This window comes from Homalodisca vitripennis, chromosome 8 (genome assembly GCF_021130785.1).
Source record: "Homalodisca vitripennis isolate AUS2020 chromosome 8, UT_GWSS_2.1, whole genome shotgun sequence".
NCBI classification, from domain to species: domain Eukaryota; kingdom Metazoa; phylum Arthropoda; class Insecta; order Hemiptera; family Cicadellidae; genus Homalodisca; species Homalodisca vitripennis.
Window position 1 is genome coordinate 117,264,482 of NC_060214.1, and position 26,599 is coordinate 117,291,080.

The following is a 26,599-nucleotide window of genomic DNA, read 5'->3' on the forward strand; positions in this document are numbered from 1 at the left end:
AGCCAGCGAGGGGGTCCAAGGTGTCCGGACCCCACCCCAAATTTTAAATTTTGTAAATTACTTTTTGGCGAACGATTATTATTCTTTAAATAATTCATGATTATTAAATTGTACTACTGAGAGATCGTTCTCAACATTGAAACGGGTCAAGAACTTTGTAAGGAACAAAATGGGGAACAAGCGGTTAACTGCACTTGCCTTACTACGGAAAAAATATCAGCTGTATCTTGAATCTCCCCAATTTTTTTCCTGGCTACGTTCTTGTTTGTCAGTATGTCTTGAGAGAAATAATAGTCTGGAAGTCCCCTCTCAGGATTCAAATCATTCGTCATCCGCTTCTTTCCCAATTTAGTCTCACCTGACCTATTTCGCGTTCTTGTATATTCTCCTACTATGACGAAGAAAAGCATATTCATATCTGATGAATGAGATATCGTGATCAAGAAGGTCTCACAAGTGAGTTCTGGTTGCCAAGTGGTCTAAGACTAGACTATGGATCCATATATAGTCTAGTCTTATGTATGTGTGTGTGGAACCATAGTATGTATGTATGTATATATATATATATATATATATATCTCTGATACCTGATGTCTTCTTCATTGACCAGCGTTGCTGGATTGAAAGCATCACAATAAAATAAATAACTAACTAAATTTTACTATTTACAAATGCAAGTGGCGGCAAGGCTAGGCTATGTTGCTCGCGTTCTCGAAAAAAATCTTTGATTGAGTAGAGAGGGTTGGCCAGGGACCACTTCCTAAGCCTGCATTCAAAGTCCCTGCTCTCAAGAGCTTTAAGATGTTGAGGGAGACAGTTGTACATTCTTACTGCTAATGCGGTACTATATATATATATATATATATACTATATATATATATATATATATATATATATATATATATATATATATATATATATAGAGAGAGAGTATACTATACTATATATATATACTAACTTATACATGGTGGTCGGCAGAAGACAAGACAACTGACACTAGGTGATTCGAGTTCCTAGTGCATTTACTTTATCAGCTGATCAATCGGTTGTCGAGGCGCTGTTAAGGATATTTTGTTGGGCAAATAATAAGTCAAAGCTCCCTCTTATTCATTTTAAAAAAGGTCCAGCAAAAGTAAAAATAATTCCGGTACTCTTGTTGAAGAATCTCACTGTACACTTTTTGACTTTGTTTAGATTTAGTTCCAGAAGGTGTAATTCAGAAGAACTATTGAACACATGAGAAATATAATCTTACGTACACTAAAATAAACCTGGAACTTCTCTGACATAAATAATTTTACGACACCCTATATACATATATATATATATATATATATATATATATATATATATATATATATGTATGTATGTATGTATGTATGTATGTATTTATGTAGCCGTATGACTTTAAACAACACAGATAAGGTTAGGCAGTGCCCCTACTGTATATTTTGATTATTGATGTTTTGTATACTGGATAGAAAAACATTTTAATAGTTCTGTATGGTATAATATCCGTGTCAGAAAACAAAAGCGTCCACTTCTCTGTCCTCAGGGAAGTAAACAATATATTGCTCTGGCGAGTGCTGAACCCCAAAAGTTATCCCCTTCAGGGCTTCCCTTTTCTCATACGTGGGTTTTGGATTGTATTTGTTAGGCCCTGGTACAGCAGTGGAGTGTTTCACCTTTCGCTTCCCGAGCAGGGCAACTCGAGGGGGGTTCTTCAGGTAGACGTTAGGTGCAGGCAGCATGTACTTGGGTCCAGGAGCCTTCAGTGTGGGCTTGACCATGTTCCGGCTAAGGATAGAGTATGCCGGCTGTGCTGTCCTGTCCGGGATCTTTGGACCCATGCACGAAGGCGCTGCGTATTTGTTTGGCCCAGGGGTCTTCGACTTCCCGGAGGGTTGTCTTTTGAAACCGAAAGAATAAGAAGGATATTGATGGTCTATCAATTTGGTGCTGTACTGCTTAGGTGCTGGAGTGCGTGGAATTTTTGTAGCCCTCCATCTTCCCAACACTGGTGCCTGCGGGATGCGGATCTTTCCGTGCTGATTGATGTCCCTCGTGTCGTACTTTGGCCCCGGACTGCTGATCTTTGCTCTTCTTTGAGTCACTACACCGAAAGAGAATGCAGGTGCTTGAGGCCGTGTTGGATCATGCTTTACATTACCAAACATTGTGGGCAATGCATAACGCGGCCCTGGACTCCGCTGTTTTTACCATTTTGTTTGTTAAATTATATCATTACAAGTCAATTTTACTATGATTATTATGACATGAACTGGGGTGCCATGGAGATATTTGTATTATTGAATAAGAATATTTTCTCATCAAAAATAATTATGTTATTAAGTGTAATCACTTTAAAGTGATATATATAACTTTATTTTCAATTGTATGAGCTTGTTTTTCTTGAAATTAAGTTTTTAAATACAAAAATGTATTCAAATTTCATATAATTATAAATAATTTTTTCAGAAAAGCATAATATATGAGGTAAAGAAAAACGTAAATACTTGCTATTTTTCTTTTTTCTTTTCAAACTATATGAGATGTGACTATTAAGTGACAAGACTGATGTTGTAAAACATTTAATTTTAATTTTATACATCCACCTTCAATATTCACTCTTTCCCTACAACGCTCTGTGCAAATTTTCCATTGTTGGAAACAGTGCTGTAAGTCATCTTCTGTTAGCTACTTCAGGACAAGAGCTGCTTTCACTTTTACAGCTTTCATAGACTGAAATTTGGTCCCTTTTAATGCAGGTTTTACCTGAGAGAACAGGTAGAAGTCGCATGGTGCAAGATATGGTGAATAAGGTGGATGTTCTAACACTGGGATGCTGTACTTGGCTAGGAACCTCTTGACATATCAAATGAGCTGGCGCATTGTCTTGATGGAGAACCCATGATTTGTCCTTCACATTTTGGAGTGTGTTTTTCTTACTCTGACATAGTTTAGAAAGTACCTCAAGGTAGTAATATTGATTAATTCTTCAGGAACCCAATGAAGATGCACTATCTCATGAATATCAAAAAACAATCATCATTACTTTAAATTTTGACTTGCTCATTCAAGCTTTTTAGCCTCTCAGTGAAATTGGGCTCATCCAGTGCATGGACTGACACTTCGTTTCCGGATCACAAGTCAAAAAGCACATTTCATCACATGTTATTATCGTTTCCAAAATATCTGGGTCATTTTCAATCATATACAAAGTGTCAGTACATTTTTGCGAGCTTCTTGTAATTCAAACATTAGCATTTTAGGCACCATTATATCACACATGTTAAAATTGTCATGTAAAATTTGCCGTACACATCTTTATCAATATCTACAATTTCACCAAATGCACGAATAATTAATCAACAGTCAGACCGAATCAAATTACCGAGCTTATTGACATTTTCTTATGTTTTTGACATTGAAGGGTGATCTGGCCGCGAATCATCTTCAACATCTTTCTGAACATCTTTAAAATGCTTAAACCATTCAAGAACACGTGCTCGCGATAAACATTCTAGAAGTGCCCTACACTTCTTTCAGTAGCAGTATTTCCAAGTTTAAAGCGAAATTCCACAAAAATTCATTGCTCTGCTATTACACTAACCATTTTATCCGGCAAAACAAAAAACAGCAATAACGCGAACGTAGGCTCTGACTAAACAGCTGTTGATAAATGGTGGTTAACACATGCCTCCTTGATCCCCAACAGTGTCAGTCTCGTTATTTAATAGCCACAGCCTTATATATCAGCTTGAGGATATATTTCAAAAAAGAGGAAATTTTTCACTGCCACATGCTGTTTCTAATATCTGAAATTTCCTTAAGAACCCTTTAAGTTTGTCACACGACGTCAGGATATTTTCTTCCTTTTCTTACAAACTTTCATTTGGGTCTTTTAAATGATAAAAAATATCAGCTAAGTAAGCTACTTTGGCACACCAATCTGTGGACGATTCTCAGGACCACTGAATGTAAACCTAAAACTGTCAATTTGTCAAACTTTGAATTTATATTGATCTTTCAAAACAAACATATTCCCATAACTAATATTAGAATAAAGGTAGGAAGAAATGGTTCTCAATGCCTCTTTACTACATAAAAATGTCATTCTTTTAAGAGCAAACAGAAGCTTTGAGAGTAAGATTTTACATGTCCGTGCTAGCTCAAATGTTGATCTATTGTCAGTATAAACCCAAAGATCTTTTTAGGAGCTAAAGATCCCAATTCTGAAGAATTAAGAAATCCCCAGTGAGGGTGTTCCCACCTTATCAGGATAATCAGTTTGCAAACTTTAACTAGCGGGGGTATAGCCAAGTATGGATACATCCTATAAAAGTTGAACAGTACAAGGAATCATCATGACGTCAGCTATGGAGTGCCTGTATTTGGGGGTGCAACTTCTAGGAGCTATGGTGACAGCGGTAGCCATCTTGAAATTCGCAATATTGGATTTAGGGTAAAATTATTCAAATGGTAAACACAATCATATGGCACATCAATCCTTCACTTCTGCTAAATGTTTGTAATTCCGGTTAAAAATGTGAATAATTTAAAATAAACTTTACTTTTTTAGTTTTTTGCGAATTTATAAAATGCATTTTTAGTGTATAAATTCTCAAGACCTTTTTACTACAAGTTTGATTTGTAGAATTGTTTATAATTCACAAATAAACTGTAATTTTTTAATGTTTAGAATAAGTTATTAACCTTCTTTTAATAAATTACCCAGTTTATCTCCAAAATCTATTATTGGTTCAAAAATATATTATGTATTATGCTTTATGCTTTTCAAAGTCAAACTCAGAAAAGTATTTAACAAATTTTAAACAATACTGTAAGAAAACTTTTTTATTTTTCAAGTTGTAAGGTAGACCATATTTATATTATTTACGATACTAAGATGTTTTAGAAAAACAACATACCAAACTCGTATGTAATGATTTTATGAAAAACGCTGCAAAATATCTATAACCAGCGGCAGTTTTAAGTCATGCCTCTGTCAAAAGTTTGGAAATTTTAGAAAATGTTAGCAATTAGCCTGCCAGCAAAAGGGTTAAGATATATTTTTATATAAGAGTTATGATCTGTTATAATCTCCACTGTGCTTAGAGATAGAATCTAAAACGCCTTATTGTAATCAATTGTGCACCTGATGAGACAATGAAAATATGTACCTCTTCACCAAGATTACCCTATATTTTTTAATCTAGGTGTCTCTAATGGTGAAACGATATAGAGTTCATTAGAGCTTCTTCGTTGACGACTTATTTTGGATATCGTCACACGAACATGACTCCAGATTGCAGGAGTCATACGTACTAATATGAAGGTGAACTGGAGTCAATCAACAGAAAATCAACATTCACATTGTGTTCCTGTTTTTTTTTTTTCACTTAACAATTATTTTACCTTCACAAACCTTATATTGGCAAAAACAAATTTTAATAAAGAAGGAGAGAAGGAGTATTACCATTTGAAAGATCGGACCACCTTCTTGCACACGAGAGGTCGTGTGAAGGCAATTTGCTTAAGCTTACTTTTTATTTTTAAATTTTCCTTCTTACCTACTTTAAATTATTTACAAATAAAACTGTGTCAATAAAAGACACATTATACATACTTTACTTTTACCATAAAATTTAGACAAGGCAGGAGGTTGTTTGTGAGCAAATTGCTGCAGGTACTTTGTTAACCCTTGCAACCCGTATTTCAGACCTTATATAACATCGCCATAACGTCAGTTTTCTTCTATTTGCAGCCGGTCTGCAATGTCTTCAATTGGTGCTGTGATCACATGGCAAACTTCGGAACTAATACTAAAAGCTGAACTCATCAGTTGTTGTCTTTGTTTTTATTAGTTGATGTGTTAACCTCATTTGATGTTCTCTTCAACTGAATATATCGTTACCGCGCACTCTATTTTTCTGATTCCAAGGTTATAGCCTAGTTAGAGAACGATGACGAATCGAGTAATGAAGGCAGTAAACATAGTGATGGTGGTATCGTCCTGCCAACATTAAAAAAATTTGTTCTGCTACATTGAAATAATACCTTGTACTACCGCAAAACATGCTCAAAAATCCTAGCCCCCATCCTGCAAAATGTTTTGAGACATATCATAGCATAGTGAAATAAAACACTTTTAGCATAGTTAGTATCTTTTTTTATACATTGGAAAAATTAATAGGTATTAGGATTATTATATTATTAAATATATGTGTATGTGTACATAAAACTGATTTTTTGCTAGACGGCTGTTATTTACTAAATATGTACCAAAATTAATACAAGCTGAGGGGGCAGGTAGGTAAAAGAATTTCGAGTGCAAAGGATTAAGCTTGTAAATAAAATGTGTCCAAATGTAATGCAAAACGTAACTTGAATTTATAATAATTCAGTGATTGTATTTAAAAATTTAAATTTTTTAATCAGGAAATATTGCTGAATTCAGTGCAGGGAACCAACACATTTTAATTATTTTAAAAACAAAATGTGTGTAAAAGACTAACATTTTCAAGTTCTTGTGAAGAAATATACCAGAAGGGATCAGATGAATTCCCAAGCTGCCGATATTGCTAATCGTATTAATACAGAATTTCGTAAATTGTGACAAACCTCCAAGAGTGGAACCTCTCACGTGTTAATAAATAAAAAAATTCCACCTGTTTTTATTTCAACATTTTGGAAGACATAAATCTTGTATGATCCCACCTACCGTACTGGAGAAACGGTAATCAAAAGGGGCAGTGAAATAAAAGAAATTTTCTGGTAGAACCACATTTATAGAAGAATACATCAATGATACCACTACAACATTAATCAAAAATGAATATTTACAAAAATATACTAAACTAACAGCAGTCTTTAAAAACAATACATTGATATTTAACAATAAATTCTGTAAAACACTTTTCAAACAAATCATACCTACTATAGTATTGTAAAACAACAACTTGCATACTAAATTCGTTTGAAGAACTTTTCAATGGAAAACTAAATCGAATCTCTTAACATATAAATAAGTTGGTGTATATTTAACAGAATATAAATACTTAAGTATCTTGCTAGCCAGTATTAAGGTACGTACTGATTTCGCCGAGTAGGCAAAACCTAAAAGGAGAGTTGAAGCTAACTTATTATTAAGGAACTTGCAGACGTGTCTTGTTATCTGTACATACTCTTAATAAAAATATATTAAACAACACATTTATATTCATCTGTCGCTAGTATTTATAGTTAGATATACAAATAATTATATATATATACATAATATTACACATAAATTGACACAATTTTCAATTGATTTGCATGATTGACGTAAAAAATCCATTGCAATCAATTATTCCTTTGTCAAAATTGATTTTTATTTGAATAAACGAATCAGAAAATTAGATTACTGGAAGCATTGTGATTATTACAGATAAAAACATTCTAGTAGTAGTTAGTTGAGTGTAGATTTTAAAACGTATTAATAAAATACAAAGGAAAAATTAACTATGAAATTAATCTTTTTCATATACTTTTTGTGCCTTACAAAATTTAAAACGTGTGTAAAACATTAAATAAAATATTATATTTGATGTTTATCTGCCTCCATCATTAAAAAAGTGAAATGTAAAAAAAATTATATATTTACAAACAACACTCTATCTTACAAAATTCTGTTGAAATTCACACACTCGGGTCCGGCAGCTTGACGTGAATGTACAAGTGTCTATTTACACGGTGATATGTACAGCAGACGACGTGATCACTACGACATGAGCTCGGCCACGCTCTGGCTTAGCGCGGGATCGTCCGCGTAGATGTGGGTGGGGAGCCCGGGATTATCTTGACCTATGAGAACAAGGACAGATCATGAGAATAGGCAACTGCTACAATTGTAATATATTATGTGTGTTAGTACAAGAATGAATTGACTATATTCTGTGTAAACAGTGTTAAACATACAACCCATACGGACCAATATTTTATGTGGAGTATTTTGAATAAGTGAACCATTTATATGTGATTCAGATTTAAATGAAAAGCTATGTGACTTTTCTGTCAAATAGGGCAATAAAGTGTTGAAAAAATGTAATATCTTTAGAGACAATCACAATAACTCTAGAACCTAAATAAGGCAATATAGGTATTTGATAAGCCCTTATCATTATGTAATGAGACAAAAATCAAGATGGCTGTAATTATAGCTGGCTCTGATCATTATGAGTTAGGAAAAATTTGATCAGATCACAAAATTCCAAGCGTGTCAGATGAAGTACCTACAACAATTTTGTAATTTTTGGAAATTGAGATTTTTAAAACTTTTCTTGGCTAGTTATTTATAGGAATACATATATACTACACTTAATATTATTTATAGTTTATTTAAGCATGTAGCTTTATGGTTAATTGTAACTGAATAAATTAAGTTAATTCGAGTATTTCTCGTGGTAAAAATATAACAATTTATTGTACTATAAATGTTTTATACTATGTTTATTTGTTGCTCCAGTTTTAAGTCAAAACGGGTTGGCTGAAGAAAATCGTTACTGTTAGAATGTATTAACTTAATAATTGTCTTGTGGACTTTATTAAAATTGAAAGTATTTCTCAACTGATAAATGATGAAATTCTTTAAAAGTAGGAAATAAGCTTTTTGAGTGAGTGTATTTAGCAAAATAACAGAAACAAATAATATTGATGGACTTTGAAATTTTTATTAGTTTTAATTATACTTATTGATATACAAATTATATGTACTGTATATCTGTAAAAGAATTTCTAATAGAAAAGCAAATAAGATTCCAATATTAAAAAACAACGTATCTAAGCAAGTTTGTTATCTCTAAAGAATTGCAGTTGTTTTACTAATTCAATACTAAATAAGCTTTATACACATAGCAAACTTTTTCTGAGAAAAAACGGTGGCCCCTCGTGAACGCAACTTGCAGTGGACAAAAGTGTAAAACATAAAAGAGTGTCATGCTGAGTGAGTGAACAAAATCAGTGACGTGAAAAGTGAGAAACTGACGTAGCTGTACAACCGTATATGGCTCTGTCGTTTAGAGTAGAGCAGATGTGTTGGGAGCAACCAAGCCCTCCGAGTCCTCTCCTGCAACCGTGAACCATAACAGTCAACCACGCACACCACATGACCTAGTCTGCAAGCCTAGCGACAGTTCTAGACAAATATAATGTGAAAACGGCCTTCCACTAAATTTACTCGTCTATTTTTGTTTAGCATTATTTAAGAAACTTTTCAGACAAAATCACCTAAAAATTTTTCTTAAAATCTGAAATATCATGGAGTCCAAAGATCTAGACCCCTTTCCCAATTGTAAATTATAAAAAACTAAAGTGGTTTTTTTAATAGTTTTAAATATGTGCCATAATTTAATCTTCATCCTAATTACAATGTAAACAATACTTAGATTCTTCCAACAATATCCTATATTATTTTTAAATTTCTACTGAGCCTACTAATAACACATGATGTCTTGAATGCTTTTGGTTTCTTAAAGGGAAAAATCTACCACAATGGGTATAGTTCAAGTGATGTATTTCATTATCGATCCAAACGAAGAAGTACAACTGTAACGACTAGATTTTTTGTACAACATTTTACTGCCTAAACCACTCTACTCTTTGTGGTATGGACAAGACATTGCAGGACTCGTTTGCATACAACCAAGAACATATGCCATAAAACAATATTTAACTATTCCCAACCACTATGGGAGTACCTAAGGGCTCTATATTGGCACCAGTGTTCTTTAATTTACTAGCATATGATATTGTAAGCTGTCTTCTTAACTGGACCCAAACTGTGTTACATGCACATGACACAACCTTTCTCATTGCTGACACATACTCAATAACTCCCTGAAATATGATAACAATGATGTGATCAATTTAACAACTTACTTCTGAATGAGAGTAAAACTCAACAACACATATGGAAGATCCAACGATTATCACAGCAAAACTGAACTAACTCAAGACAATGAAGCCAAGTACCTCTTTAATTAATAGAGAACAATCTTTTTTGTAACTCTCATGTACTGTAATCCTTTTGGGATCGTAACAAAAAAATTACAATGTCCCAAAACTGCACAGGACTATTAACCAGATTTTTTATAATTGTAAAAAACCATAACTAGAAGCTCAATATGGATAGGAAGCTGGCTGTAGGATTACAAGTTTCAAAAATATATCGCCTTCAATAAGAAATACAATTTGTGAACACTTTCGATAAATCTGAAAATTTTATTACATAAGATAACGCAAAACAATAATTTAAAATTTTGTATTATATTTTACTGTGAAGGATTTTATAGTACATTAAGTTGTATAAGAGTACCAAACTTTAAAAAATTGTATAACAAGTATATTTACAGGTCTCTTTGAAATTGTGTTGTCTGTCCATTTGTCTGTGGTATAACACTTAATAGAATGGTCATAGAGAGTTGAAACTTGGTACATGGGTTTCTCTTGATCTAAGAAAGAACCCTATTGATTTTGGGGTCAAAAGGTCAAAGAACAGTTCGTATGACCGCCTGTATGGCTTTCTGTCTGTCCGTGCAATAACTCTTGACAGAATGGTCCTAGAGACTTGAAACTTGGTACATGGGTTCCTCTTGATCTAAGAAAGAACCCTATTGATTTTGGGGTCAAAAGGTCAAAGAACAGTTCGTATGACCGCCTGTATGGCTTTCTGTCTGTCTGTACAATAACTCTTGACAGAATGGTTCTAGAGACTTGAAACTTGGTACATGCGTTTCTCTTGACTTTGTGGTGAAAATGTCAGGGCACTCCGTCCATACGTGTGATAACTCTTTTGTTACATTTTGTTGGGAAAAGTTATAAACCTTCAATAATCTGTCGCATTGGTTTATGTTTTCATGGGGACAGATTATTCCATAAAATTATTTCAATACACATAAAAAAAACATTTAAGGGTACAGTTCCTCGTACACAGTAATAAGCTTTCTAGATCAATAAAATTATTTTATTAACTTTTTCTCTCGATTTCCAAAAATCGGCTTAGAATTCTACAATATTTTGTTTTATTTACTAAAAAAAATTGTATATCTTTGACAATCACTTTACATCTATTTACAAAATCATAGTAGACGATCACTTGAAATATATGAGCAAAGGTTAAATGATCAAGTGGAAGCAGGGTTTTATTTATTCCTTCTTAACTGTACAGTTTATATGATTATTTTGTTAATTTATGTACAATTATGCAGTATCTTGATGTACGTTTTATGCACTAAATTTACTGGAATAAATAATCACTTATTCAATTACCTCTCAAGCCAAACTAAAGGTGAAGAGTACCTAAAACAAGCTCTCATGAACACATGAAACTAACTTTATGTAATGAAATATTTTATATTAATTTAAATTATTTTTAATACCGAACCAACTGAAACTTGACCTGGTTCTTGTGAAGAACCCCAAGCAAAATCCCAAAGCGTTAAACCACAACACAAAACACAAATTGAAAGTGGAAACTAAAGAATAGTTCACTTTTTATTATGTACACTTTTGTTTATAATACGTTGTAACATTAAACACAATTACTGTCGAGTTTCTTAGAGTACAAACAGGTATTTATTTACAGTTTTGATTCTAAATCATACAATCTATTTAGTAGCACGGTTCAAAAACCTCCACATTTACAAAAATTTCAATCATTTTATATTTTTTACAATAATAGAGAGAATGACTGTTTCACCAATAATACGAGTATGTATTGCTTACGTCCACTAGATATCTTGATAATTTACATAATTATTGTTGCAATCAATAAATTACATTCATTCTGAAATTAGATTTACTGAAATTCAATTATACTTCTTGTTCGTAAGATTGTTTATTGCGAAGGCTGTCCAGAGTGTAACAGACGTTTTGATATTGCGTGGCCATGGGCCATGGGCCATGTTGGCGTCCGTGTTCATACACTCAATACGCAACCAGCTCTGGTAGATTGTGCGTTGTGCCTATCATACTTTGTACACAGTGGAGTGTTGGAATGAGCGCTGCAAGGCACTTCACAACCGGTGAGATTTTTAATTGCAGCGCTCGTTTCAACAGTCCACTGTAATATTTGTGTGTAATTTTCTTCCTTCATAACCTTTTTTTTTTAGCAGAAAGATAATATTTTGGGGGAATTTTGTTCTCTATTGACAGTAAAGCAATTTTCCTTCAGCAGTTATAACTCTACCCTCATAACACTGAGCAGGTAATAAATTTAAATATATTCATAGGGTATGTTTCTTGAATTTAATCATGTTGGTACAATACTACTACATATTCACTTTTATATTGAACCTTAGAAATAAATGTAAAATATTGTTCAAATGGTATGAATGTGGTATTAAAATACTTTAACTACAATAAATCCATCTAAATAATATCAAAAAAAAATTTGGTTGGCAAAAGTATAAAGTGTATATGTATCATTTAACTATACTGTGAATAAACTAGCTTTAATATTTTTTGTAGAACATAAAAGTTTATTGTTTTTACACTCATAATATTGTTTATATTTTACAAGTGAATATTATATGTGCAGAGCAAATAATTCCGAACTCAAACTGTGAAAATCCACAAATTCCTACATACAATTGAGCACTAATAAACAAGACAACGTGTATTAGATATAAAATTAAACGTTTCTGTATATTAACTATTATTAGATACATATTCCAGAACAAAATCTCTTATTTACTATTTTGAGATATATATCCAATTTCAAAATGTATGGCAATTTACTGAAAATGTTGTGAATAAAATTACGGAAAAATATTCAACTAATCATTTAAATGCAGGTACCTACTTTACCTAATTAAAATATATTTATGGGAGAAAGAAAATATACCTGATTTTATCTAATTGAGATATATTTATGGGAAAACAAAAAAATAGTTTGACATCTTTTATATATTTACTATTAATTTTTTTTTATTTTTTGAAAAATATAAGATTAACAATGTAATATCTGATTTTATCTAATTGAGGTATATTTATGGAAGAAAAAACATTAATTAATATTTTTATGTTACTTTGGTTAGTTTTTGGAAAAAATTTAATTAACAGTTAAAATACCCACTTTTATTTAATTAAGATATATTTATGGTACAAAAAATAGAAATATTATATTTTTACTAATTTTATTTCAAGGCTCAACTCGCTTACTGTGAAATTACTCGTACTTTACTAAAACAAACTAGTGGTATACGGAAACGGTAACCAACTACGTGTACGGTTAGTGACAAGACCCTGCTAGACTACCAGAGGGACCAAGCAAACACACTCCACTCTCGTCACACAACGTACCTGGAATGTGTTACAAACGTGCACGTAAAGCGTTACTAGATTTGACATTACTCCGGTTCGTTAGGCATTTTAATCGCACCGTCCATCCCTGCAGGCCCTGTTGGCGAATCTGCATTAGACACAACGCTTTACGTAAGACTGCACCACTTTTACTCTCTAGTCTAAGCGAAGTGTTGAGGAGGATTGGAAAATTGTTAACAGTTTTGGGTTAAAAGCTTACCTTAACGAATATTTCATTTTTTAAACTTAATTTTTTATTAAGAGTTGGTTATAGAGATTGTTTACCAAAAGAACAATGTTAAACCTCATGTACTTTTACGCCCAGAATCAGAATCAGAATCAGAATACTTTATTCATGAACATAGAGTACAGAATAGGCGTCAACACATTACAGAGATTTTTTCCGCCCTTACTGTAGGATTATGTAAGATGTCTACTTTTAAAGATATAATTAATACGCATCCTAAAGCTTTCTTGTTTTTTGTACAGTTATACATTTTTGATAATTATACAATTTGAGTAAGAAAAAGTTTGAAATCTTTTTTCTGAATGACCCATAAAAAAGAAATGAAAATAAACTAAAAAGCGTTTTTTGGAAGCGTATTAAAATTATAGATCTCCCATGACTACATATAAGATTGTAAAAGTGCAAAAGGTTGAACATTGTTTTTATGGGGCTATCATCAAGATGGCCACCACTAAAGCCAGTTGTTAAGCCGCTAATATACTTACAACATATTAAGAAAAGAACATATTTTTATAAAAAAAAAAAAAAAAAAAATACTAATGTCATTATACTGAGTACTTCATTTACAGTATACTTCAATCTAATGGTGAATGGTTGAATATATTTATACAGAATATAAAGGTACTATTTATTTATTGATAATATGGATCGTTGATTAAAAAATCAGTTCTGTGGATGAATACCTATTTCAAAATACTTTTCTACATGGCAAGTAGAAAACTAAGTACCTCAAATTAAAACAAAACTACAAAACACTCAATAGACGAATCCCAAAGAAGCCGATGTTAAAGTTAGCCCAATGAAATAACATTCATCAGAAACAAAATTTCAGTATTCCAACTTCAACAGAAACTAGTAAAGTAAAAAATCCAACAAGAGTATTAGTCGGAAGGAATATAAAAATCAGAAGACAAATACCTAAACAGCACAGATACAATACCACCGCCACCACAATAATTATTTACAACAAATAACAGATTGAGGAATACTTTTTGAACAAAAACAAAAAAAAAGAAAACCCGCAACATTTAGACAGCACAATGAGAAGGCAGTGGAAAGAAGTGGGATAACCTCGGCCGATAAACACAAATAGAGTTAACCTTTCACTGGTCCAGCCCGCACCAAACATCCCGGAGCACTATCTACCCTTTTCCGATCGAACCTTAACAGGGCTGCTGAGGTCTGTAATGCTGAGCAGAGGGATTTCTATCATTCCGGGCAACCCGTCCTCGACGTGCTTACCTAAACAGAAACCACATTAGCCTTCAGAGTGAGCTGTAGAACAAACACGCTGGCAATGGTTCTATTAGAACACTACAACGCTAACAGAATTGACAACAGAAATGGTGACAAACATTCCAGAAACCTTTCTGAACCTGCAGTAACACAACGCAGCACAAAAGCAAACTTTTCAACGTCAAATGAAGACACTAAAATACATTATGGTCAGTTGCTTGTTGCAGGCCTTTGTTTATACCATTCAACCAAACACATTCTAAAGTAACATGATAATCTTGTGGCTCAGGAGTTGCTCTAAAATTGGACTCTTACAGTCCATACAATCACAATTTTTCCAACTATCAAAAGAATCGTTCATTACTTGTTGCTATTTTAGGTTTTTTTAGCTACATACTGCTCCGATTACTTGTTCTACTATCTAAACAACAAAGATGATGTATGTTATCAAACGTGCTACTTCTACACAATATATAACAAAAGTTAGAAATACAAGTAATGTTGATTAGATTTCCATGTACTTTGATCAAAATGTGACATACATAGGTTGGTTAGGAGTTGGGAAGAGGGGAGGACTCATTGGTTTTAGGAACAAGTAAAGTGTATTCATCTGAAACCAAGAAAACAGTAAGTATATATGTATTCTTTCAATAGTTCACAATGTAAGAGGTTTAAATCGTACATTAGCAATTTTCATGATGAGTTAGTAGTATAAGAAGCTAAAGCAAGGAAGGCAGTTTTATACAAGTAATTTGTTTATTATTTTAATGTTACCATGATAGTTTGGAAAATATTGATTAAAGGTTAAAATTAAGGCAGCCACGAAACATGTTACAGAATGGTGAACCACAATAATCGTACAGCAGGATATTAGAAAAAGTTGGTGTCCGAGGCTATACACCTGAATTCGTGATTCAAGTTCCTAGCATTACACTTTGCATCTTTGATAAATCAGTACGTTACTAAATTTCCACCTTATTCTATTTACCACATTCAACATAGTACCAAATCAATGGACTTCATGTCAGTCTGCAGGACTTGAAAAGCTTTCTATATAAAATTTAGCAGTTCAAATAAAAAATGAAACTGCACGGTTTAACGCTCTGCTCATAATTTAACCCCTTGACTGCCATGCTCATGTTGTCACATGCCAAACAGCTGCTTCACTACATGACACCTGGTAACTGTGAGATGATACACATTGGCCTCTAGAAGTGTTTATTTTAACTACTACAAATCCACAGTAGTGCTGTTTAGTTTTGACTACACTCTGACGGTCAACGAAGAAACTATCATTAATGTACATGGTGAAATTTTATCTGGATGTTAGAAACAAAACGTAGTTGTTTTCTAGTTCTTTCTAGTGTGTTTTTCAAGTTACTACTGCAATTTTTTAAATTTTCTAATTGGGTTGTGATTTAGTTGGTATGGCGGATACTAATAATAAGGACGTTTTATCAATTTTATATTTGTCCAGATGCGTTGTTAAGTTAGGAATTCAGCAGTGCGTAACCTGAAAATAATTATGATCGGAATAAGGACTCAATCAAACAGAACAAATCAGAAGATTGTGGTGGTACTTTAGTACCTAAGATGTTGACGTTGATCAAGGTGAATGAGAAACACGCTTCATGTATGCTGACCGTGGAGCAGCTCTGTGCACAGCACATCAACACAGCCATACAGAGTGACAGCACTGTTAAAAGATTAGTAAGAAAACAAATCTTCTCAGCTATTATTTTCCTTCTTTGGATCGGTGCTACCATACGGCTTTAATTTCTGGGGCTATTATATATAGTACGTAGTATAGTATAATTTAATCAAATTTAATGCTGATAGAAGAGGGCTTTGAGAATCATTTGGGGTCTTGGGCAGCAGAACAGCTGTATGAAGTATTTTCGATAATATCGGCTAGCCTCCTATAAACGATTTTTATTTTCAAAAAATAAAAACTTTTTAAGTTCTTGTTCATGACTGTCACTAGACACAAAAATTACGTACACAATTTCATACAAAAGAATTTGTCTCTATAAAAAGTCTTGGGCAAGAAAGCTTTCTATAACCTTCAAGAGGTCTTTGATAAACGTATGCGTTCCTTACCAACACATTATAATTGAATAATGTGTATTTATTTGCGAATATATGATTTGTATATATCTTGATAAACTCAAAGGACCCTCATGGTTATGGTATAAAACGTAGTTTAAACTTTTTTTATTGAGCAGTTTTGAGTCAACATTTTTGTCAAGATTTCATGATTGGAACAGTGTCTAAGAATTTAAGATTATTATTTGTTTTCTGTGATATATACTTTCAATACAACACATATTAAAAATTACAGCCTACAACTAACCTGTCAACTATTATTTATTGAAACATATATTTGAAGGTAAGTTATTTTTGGCAGTTATATCTTATCAGCCAAAAATCTAGTCTGAAAATGAATTCCTTCAGTGTGAGCTAAACGATAGTATGCTTACTTCAGCCCCAGCTAGTACTACTATAAAGTGATGAAATCAATTTTGGGTTGAGTAAATGTTTTTAATATAGTAGTCACAATCCTTCAAGATAACTTTCCTGAATAACAAAATTTTTGGGTCATTTCACAAAACATTATAGACATTTGAAGGAGTCATTTTGTGTCTTCTTATAATCAGGTCCAATTGAAAACGCCTGATGAAAACATTTTTACAGTAAGTATGTGAAATATGAGGGATTGACATATTTTTTATTTAGAAAAATATGAGTGAATTTTTCCACTATACTTAAATGTTACGGAAAAATTACTAATTTTATATATTTCGGAATTAAAAATATGTGACTCCCTCTGGAAGAATGATATCTAACATTTGGAGTTTTTTTATTGTTAAAAATGCATTCATATGGAATCTGTGTTGATTCTTAAAAAGACACCGCGCGCCTTCGGATTTTCAGTCTGCTTCCTGCCGCGCTGCTTGTGGATGCATGAGCAGGAGCGCACTCGCCCTTCCCGCACCAACGGCAGTCCCCTTACCCCTCTAGCCCCTCAATTACTTCCTCTCATCCTTCGCTCTTCACTTGATGTCTCCATTCTCAGCTCTATCATAACCAAATAGTTTTACAACAAGGCTAATCTCACCAAGTCTTGCTTGTATTAAGCTGAAAACACTTATTTGATTACACTCTGAACAAAAATATATGTATATAATGTTATATTAATATGTTTCAAATACCTAAATCGTTCAAAACATTGTTAGAAGATGTGAAAGTTACAGTGTATTGAATGAATTGCAATGCCTGACAACATGGGTGCTACATGCTTTTAAGTTTGCATTCTTTTCCTGATAACGAAAAAGAATGATGAAAATGATCGTTTTCTCTGATAACATAAAAAAAGAAAAAACTACCCTAATTAAAATCGGTCAGATTAGAATAAATAGTCTAACCGTCTAATTAATAAATAATCTATCTATAAATACATTACGAAATGTCTGTGCGGTTCAGTATATTTTGGCAAGTAGTTTGTAAAAAAAAGAAATAAGAGAGGATCAAGAACTGATCCCTGAGGTACCCCTCTAGTCACACCTTGAGATAGTCACATTTCCATCTATACAGTGCTTAAGCTTGACCAACTGGCTGCATCAATTTTTCACCAAAATGTTGATAGAATTAGTAACAAAATTGACAGATTGAGCCATCTCCTAAACCCCCTTTCACCAGACATAGAACTCCTCACAGAACACGGCCAAAATATTGGTAAAATAAGAGACACTCAGTTAGTAGATTATGAGCTTGTCAGAATTCAACAGGACTGAAAACTTATCTGGAATCTCAAGAAAAGTGCATTTTAAACAGGAAATCAAACAGTCAAAGAATGTGCTTTTGACTTCAAAAAGAGCTATAACCAAGAAACTAAGGACTTTAAGAAGAGACGCAAATGCTGATCATATACGCAATTCCAAAAATATGAGTAAAGCAGTTTAAGATATAATAAATAATAAGAGAGAGAAAAAAAAATCAGAATATCACCTTACTGTTGCTAATAGAAAAATTAAAAACCCTGTTGCGTTAGCAAATCACTTTATTAAGTTCTTTGTTAACATAACCGAAAAGACATTAAGGAACAATCAGCCAACCCAGATCAATCACCAGTATGCTCTTCAGCCTGAAATACAGAACATCATGAATACTTTTACACTTCCAACAATCTAAGTAATAAATAAAACAATTGACGTTTTGAAACCTAAATCATCTACTGGATTTGAAGGTATCTCTACAAAAATTATAAAATTCCGTACAAAGGAATTTATTTGCCACTCTGCATATCACCAAACGTTTCTTACAAAATAGTGATTTTCCAGAAAGTTAGATTGCCAATGTCATTCCCTTCATAAAACAGGTAAAAAAGACAAAGTTTCTAACTATAGACCAATATCTCTTCTTTCCTCAATATCTAAAATAATTGAAAAAGTAGTTCTGACCAAAGTATTACATCACATGGACTAGTTAACAATGACTAGTTAACAACCAGACAGCATGGTTTTAGAGGAGTATTTTCAACCACCACAGCAATAGTTGAAACAGCTGAATACATCATGGACCACTTAGAAAACTGAAGCAATGTGACAGGGGTATTTCTAGATCTAAGTAAAACTTTCGATTACCTCAGTCATGACCTGATCTTACTGAAATTCTGCACTAGGTATGCAGCATACTGTTTTAAAATGATTCACATTACATCTAAAGGGACGCAGCCAGTTGGTTGAGCTTAAGCACTGAATAGATAGAAATGTCTGAACCACCTCAAGGTCTGACTAGAGGGGTACCTCAGGGATCAGTTCTGGATCCTCTCTTATTCATTTTATTTACAAGTGACTTGCTGAAATATATTGAACCGCACAGCCATTCCATAATGTATGCAGACAACACAGTGCTTCTGACAGTAAAAAAATCTAAGACTTTTTAAATTGAAACGTTTATAAGTAAAAATCTAGCCATGGACTACATACTGCCAAAGAAATGATCTTGTTTTTAATGAATCAAAATCCAAAATAATATCTTTTGGGGACCAAATCTCTGACTTTCCTGGTTTGCAAAGTATCTCAGAGGTCAGACACCTTGAACTACATCTCGATGAAAATTGGACATGGCAGGCACACATTGATGTCTACATGAATCGCTAATAAACAATATGAACTATTGTCTATTATTTGTTAATCTTCTAACAAGCAGATTGACAAGAAGCCTCCAGATCTGCAGGTGCTATACAAAATCAGTTCCATTTGTTCGACACAAAGAGATCGGATAAATTGTGCAAGACAGGAGGAATCCAAAATCTTTCTTTACATCACTTTCATCCCGTAACAGTTCCCATTTTCTCTGTTCTTTACTATTGTTGACTATGGAAACAAACATTAGGAAGACCTTAACGAAATTATCATTTTCCAACAATACCGTAATGGATTTCTTCCTTAACCCCACTGGATGATTGCGTAAAGACACTCACCTGCAAGTTCTCTCTCTGCGTTCTCCTTGTCTTGGACAATGTAGAGAGCAGTGAAGAGGAAGAACAGACCGCCAAGCACCTCCACGAAGTTGGTGGTGAACAGAGCGTACTGGAGACTGTGGAACTGAACCTCCGGACTGGGCTCCGGCGTGGAGCTGACTGCGGAGGTCAGCACGAGCACTGTTGTGCCCACAGACAGTGACCTCTTCAGAGCCTCCGATATCTGTGACCCACACGACCATACAGTATAAGGCAGAAACACAATACCCAGGAGGGTTCACTTCAGACTGGTTTATACCTACCACTAGAACCTATACTGGGTAGGCTCCATAAAACAATGTGTCACTTTCCATTGGATGTTCAGGAGCAGCATATCACTAACCGCCAAAGTAGAGATATTAGGGTAAAAAGGGCTGTTAAACAAGTATAGTTTACTGTGTAGGTGGACTCAATTGATGTTAAGTGCTTTTTTAAGCCTAAACATTAGGGAGTATTGTTTACTCCTGCCCGATTTGACCCTGACAGACACTGGAGTAGCCTCCTCTTTTTCCAAGGTGACAAGGCTGAGATCTCAACAGGAAGCGGCTCCTTAACCTTGTCCATCCTGAATATCCTGTCAGTCCAGAATCAGCGCAAAGGTCCTTTTAGGACTAAGTACGACGGGGGTTTCCTCATCTGAATCACGTGCTGTGTTGTCAGAGCTTGAGGATTCCACAACCATCCTGCCACACAACTTGTACAGATAGTAGTATGAACTGAGAAATTCGTGTCCCCCATCTTTTTGTGAAAAAGTTTTGATCCTTATTTTTTCAAGACAACCAATTTAAGAGAACATCTAAGGGTTTTTCCCCTACTTGGAAAAAACCACTAATGAAACTGTTGTAAAATTAAAAACAACTTACGAATAAAGACTATAGAAAAAACTGTACTGTACAAAAGAAGCTTTTCAATTGAATAGAATGCGAGATGTCAATTGATGACAAAATAATTCTGGACGTTCACTAACAGACTGAACTTACAGTACATACAATTTACCTCTTTCATTTAATTTCTACAAATAAAGAGATCACATCATATTGATAATGTGGAAGAGATGGAGAAAGAATTTCATATATCCACAAAGAAGAAATCAAAACTGTTTTTACAAAAAACGTTTCATAGTTTGGTATTTTCCAGAGGTCACTCTGCCACCCTAGCTACTACTTGTTATTAAAGCGATATAAGTAGGTAAATACATACCGTGTTACAAATAGAAAAAGTTCAAATTGATGAGGGATCTACCTTGAATTTAGGTGCTACCTTGAGGGGTATTTTTCTATTTTTGCCAGTGATGAGGGGTGTTTCCGAAACCGAAACCCACACTGATGGCCAGGGGCATTTCCAATCGGTACTTTCCCGACCTAAGATTACATCCCACATCGTCCAACTTTTCCAATATCAGATCAAGTTGGGCGATCTGAGGTCATTGATCTTTCGGCACCACCCTGCACTCTGGTGAAAAAAGAAAAACATCTCCCTAGATAGTAACCAAATTAAACCTCAGATCACGTGAGTGATCATAAACATTAACTTAAACCACTTATATCGCGTTCATAACAAGTAGTAGGTAGGAGCAGAGTGATGTCCGGATAATACCAAAAGACCAAACATTTAACGTAATTAGAATTCTACGTGATCCACAATGTTCGTAAACACGGAAGGAGTGGGTATCACGCAAACTCACTTACAAAGAATGGATGAGAGCAATGAAACTCACCAATCCTACTAGGTAAGGACTGCCGGCATCACCGAACATGTGGGAGATCAGGATCTGGAACGCTTCTGCTGTTGATCTTCTTGTTGGAGTAACAACATACTGTAACACATGAGTGTTGCAGACAATTAGTTTGGTAATCACCTAACTTTATGAAGCATAGTAACTCTGCACTGAAATTACAAAAAAAAGGTTTTCTCGAGTACCAATTGATTACCAAAAATCGTAACATGATTCCTCAACTTGATTGATAATCGCAGTGGAAAAGAAGACCAAAAGAGGTCATTTTAATTTCTACAATTTTAAAATGTACCGATCTTAAATACAAACTTGTAAAGTCAAAATCTCAAACCTTTATAATTTAAAGGAAGTTAATACATTTTAAAATTTAAATCAAGTTCAAATTTTACAAACAAGGCGCTATACTTTGCTGATCCAGACACAGTACTTACATTACACTTAGACATGTAAACTATTTTTACAATGCACGTGTAATTATTCTAACAAAATGCTCCATTTATCGAATTTGAATATATTCATTCCATTTTTTCTGGTTTTTATTATGTCAATACTTTTCAATAAAAATTACTTAATATGAAATTAATTAAGTTTAGTTAAATTAAGCAGGTTATAAAACCATTCTTTTACAATTTTTGATGATTACTTTTAATATTCAACCTATTTTTTGTGTTATTCTGCAGATAGAATTTGTTTTGATTGCTACATAATATAATAGTGAATAAGAATTTTATTCTATGCATTCAAGGTATTTTTATAATTAAAATATTAAATTTCGACAAATCACAAGATATTATTTATTAAATTGAAAATAATTGTTATTAACATGGATTACCTACATTAAGTGTTTATTTGCTAATTAAATATTGATAAACTGTACAAAGATTTGAATTTTTTACTGTTCAAACTTTGGCCAAATCAAACTTTTAACCCTTCCAACGCGGCTTACGCCTATAGACGCGGAACTGCCGATGCTTTAAACGCGGATTACGTCTACAAACGCAAAAGCTTTACTTTTGAAATGGCGAAGAATTAGTTGTTAAAGCTATCGTAAGAGAGCAGATTGATGTTCCTTTCGACAGTCAGGACTAGACAAAACGCTTTGTCACCGTTGGTGGACGTTGTAACGGTATCTACTCGGATTGAAAGCAATCGCTGCCAGTTTTTGTATGGCCCGTGACGCGGCATACGCCTACAGACGCGTTCGTTTCATTCAGCTGTTTAACTACGTGTGTGTTGGTCGTTAATAAAATTCTCAAAAAAATTTAATATGACATGTTTATTATTTTTCTTTATAAAGGTAATACCAAGGAATATGAAACAAAAATTAGCATTGGGAAATTAAAAAAAAAAATATTTTTTTATATCTTAGCGTTTGACAGTAATTTAAATTAGCACTTTAAGGGTTAAACCAAAAAGTCTCATTTTTAATGTAATGAATTTTTATACCTCATTTAATATAATTAATTTATTATATTTTTTCAGTATCATATAAATTCTGTATTATACAATATGCATTGTACAAAAAATTTAATGATTTTGATTTCTTTATGGAACTTTTGTAGGACTACTGAAAAATGTAGAGATTTGCTCTTGTCCGGTATTACTGAACACAGGATTCTGCAGTTAAACCTTAACCTTAATCACATGTTTCATTTGAGAGTTTGGATTTAAAATAATCAAAAAGCAGCATAACTAACTATAGTTTTCAACATGGTAATAAAACAAAAGCCAAATTAAATAACACTTACAAGACAAACACATGGCACTGTAATAATATTCCAATCATAAACCGAACTCTTAGAGTAAACTTAGCTATCTAAGCGGCAGACACAGTTCAGCAATGGGTGGGAAACAAGAGAACTCCTTCGGCCACAAACTTGTGTCGGCTTTACACCTACAACACTGCAAGGATGGTGGAGGAAGGCAAGTCACAACACGTTGTAACGGCAAGCGGAAAGCCCAACCTCCTCCGCCTTACCAGCAGCATGTCCGACACAATGGACCAGTTGATGTTAATGGCCAGTTCTGCGAGGAAAACAACAGTGTAGAGGACTATATGATTCCAGCTGGCCGCGCCTAGCAGTACACCGGCTGTGAACGCAGCGCTGACAAACAGTCCGACAGCACAGATGAGTGCGTCATAGCGCAGGGAGAAGCGTCGCAGTGTGCGCGACAGGTAGGAGCCCAACGGCACACCGATCACGCCCGACACCATTGTAGTCCCACCGAACACCAGATTAACTCTGGAAAACAACAGAACGTTACCCTGAGATGTGGAACACTTACCAGCAGGATGTCTGCGACGATGGACCAATTCAGGTTGAGGAACAGCTCGCCGATGAAGATGAGGGTGTAACACATGTACACGTTATTGTTCGCGTAGAGTGAAGCCGCAAACAGTATGGGTGCACTGCAGATGAGACCACAGGCACAGATGTAGGCGTCCGCGCGAGGGTAACGGACTCGAAGCCGTTGCGCTAGGAATGACCCTGCCGGCACGCCAATCAGTCCGGATATCATGGTGATTACTCCAAACTTATAGGATACACTGGAAACAAAATGTTACACTTCATTAAAAAGTAAATTCCGAATAACTATACGCATGCCATCACACTCTGGCATCCATAAGAAACCAACATTTAAAATCTTTATATACTATCTTGCACATACTCTAGTATATACATAACAACAGAATAGTAATCTCAAAACAAATTCTTTAAAATTCTCATTCATCTGACCAAATTAAAGTTATTAAGGAATTAGATCAATACAATATATATATTTACATACACTCATCAATGTTGTCTCCTTAAACCATAGTTAATAGAATCACAGGTAACAAAATCCGATCTCACCACTATGAATAGACGTGAAGTTGTGGGGGGTGTACAAGTCATGATTGCGTGCATGGGAAGTCCTGTCAACATCATCATCAGCAGGTGCTGGCCGCCATTGTTTACAAGAGCTTAATTCGTCTCGGAAGAAAGATAGTTCAATTCAATTCAAAAAATAGTCAAAAATTCATAGTCTTCTTATGATCGTAAAGGACAATACTAAAAGACAATGGATATAAATGTCTGTGCAACAGCTACCGTTATTGGAGGTAGAGCTGCCCTATTACATTTAACTAACCTCAAATATACATTTCACGGGAAACAGTGTCTATGACAAGGAGGCCAACTATGGTGATCACGGGTAATCACGTGAACGTTCTAAAGATTAATATCCAAAATTTAGTTTTGCCTTTCGTCTAAAAGCATTGTGTACACAGTACTGGTTACATAATATACTTCTAACATTCACACAAAAATTATATGAAGAAGCAAAAAAGCAACACAGTTACGTTAACTGGAAATGATACTGACAACTTGCGAGTCATTTGAGAGGGTAGGAGCGATCAAGAAGCATAAAAGGAATTTTCCAACGGCAATCACTGAACCGTTCACATAAGTATCCGGCTAAAGTACTGAATCACAGTAGATGTGGACAACTCACTCGCTGAGAGTGACGTTCTCGTAGCCGGGCTGCAGCTTCAGACCCATGAATATGAAGTGAGGACCCCACCAGGCGAGGGCTCCGGCTACGAAAGACACACAGGTGAAACCTGCCGTCGACAACATGAAGCTCGGGCTGTAACATACCATCTCTACATCACAACTCTGGATTGTATATCTGATATTATGCAAAAAATTTAGTATATCATAACTATCTAACATAAAACCAGCAGGGATCACTTCTGGCTGGTTTATACCTACCACTGGGCACAGCAAAAACCAATGTGTCCCTTAAATCTGGGGAACCTTATGGATGTCCAGGAGCATCACATCACTAACCGCAAATGTCGAGATTCTGGGGTTCATGGGCAATTCAATAGGTCTAGTCTACTGTGGGAGATGACTGTTGGAGTTGGTGGGGTTTGTTCCCTACCCTCAGAGGTCCTTGCTAGCCTCAACAATGGTGTGCCACCCCCTGCCTACTTTGACTGGAGAGACTGGTTCAGAGCTGGCCTCCCATTCTTCCGGGGGACATGACTTTGAGATGTAGTGCCCTAACTCCTCCTCATGGATCTCGAAAGGAGGCGGCCCCTACTCCCTAACCTTACTCATCCTGAATATCCTGTCACTCCGGAAGCAGCGCAAAGGTTCTTACAGGACTAAGTGCAATTTATAAGCTTCTTGTCCTAAGATAGAGAAAAAAAAAACTATCTAACATTCTCATCACTGTAGTCCTTAAGCACTCAAACGCTATTATTTAAATTTCCTTTGCTAGTATCTTTCATCAATCCATATGCTGGGCATTGGGCTCATATCTTTTCAAATTTCGCTGCTGCCTTAAACCGGTCCAAACTTCTCTCTTGAATAACAAGTCTGCTAAACATACAGGGTCATCCAAAAGTCAATGGCCACCCCTGTCATTTCTAGACGGTTTGAATAATTAGAATACAAATTTGGTAACCTTTATAGGTTAATCAGACCTACTATTTTGGGTGCACCCAGACTCAAAATTTTCAAATGGT

General features: G+C 34.4%; 2 protein-coding genes across 8 annotated transcripts in view; both read right to left on the reverse strand.

The window, feature by feature from the left end:
* Window positions 1–1,390: 1,390 nt before the first annotated feature.
* On the reverse strand, window positions 1,391–2,279 carry LOC124367171 (outer dense fiber protein 3-like). The gene has a single exon (XM_046823820.1). The coding sequence runs from the start codon at window positions 2,175–2,177 to the stop codon at window positions 1,521–1,523; it is 657 nt and encodes a 218-aa protein (XP_046679776.1). The 5' UTR covers window positions 2,178–2,279; the 3' UTR covers window positions 1,391–1,520.
* Window positions 2,280–6,770: 4,491 nt separating this feature from the next.
* Window positions 6,771–26,599, reverse strand: part of LOC124367980 (protein spinster) — a 181,824-nt gene continuing 161,995 nt past the window's right edge. Inside the window, exons 6-11 of one of the 7 annotated variants that reach the window (XM_046825238.1) lie at window positions 25,579–25,713; window positions 24,062–24,326; window positions 22,066–22,164; window positions 20,310–20,532; window positions 13,342–13,438; window positions 6,771–7,845 (exon numbers count right to left, since the gene is read on the reverse strand). In XM_046825238.1, coding sequence (XP_046681194.1) covers window positions 13,389–13,438; window positions 20,310–20,532; window positions 22,066–22,164; window positions 24,062–24,326; window positions 25,579–25,713 — 772 coding nt within the window. In that variant the 3' untranslated portion in view covers window positions 6,771–7,845; window positions 13,342–13,388. Of the gene's footprint in view, window positions 7,846–13,341; window positions 13,451–14,688; window positions 14,831–20,309; window positions 20,533–22,065; window positions 22,165–24,061; window positions 24,327–24,369; window positions 24,632–25,578; window positions 25,714–26,599 lie in introns of all 7 variants that reach the window. The other 6 variants (XM_046825237.1, XM_046825232.1, XM_046825234.1 and 3 more) reach the window with 6 other exon arrangements.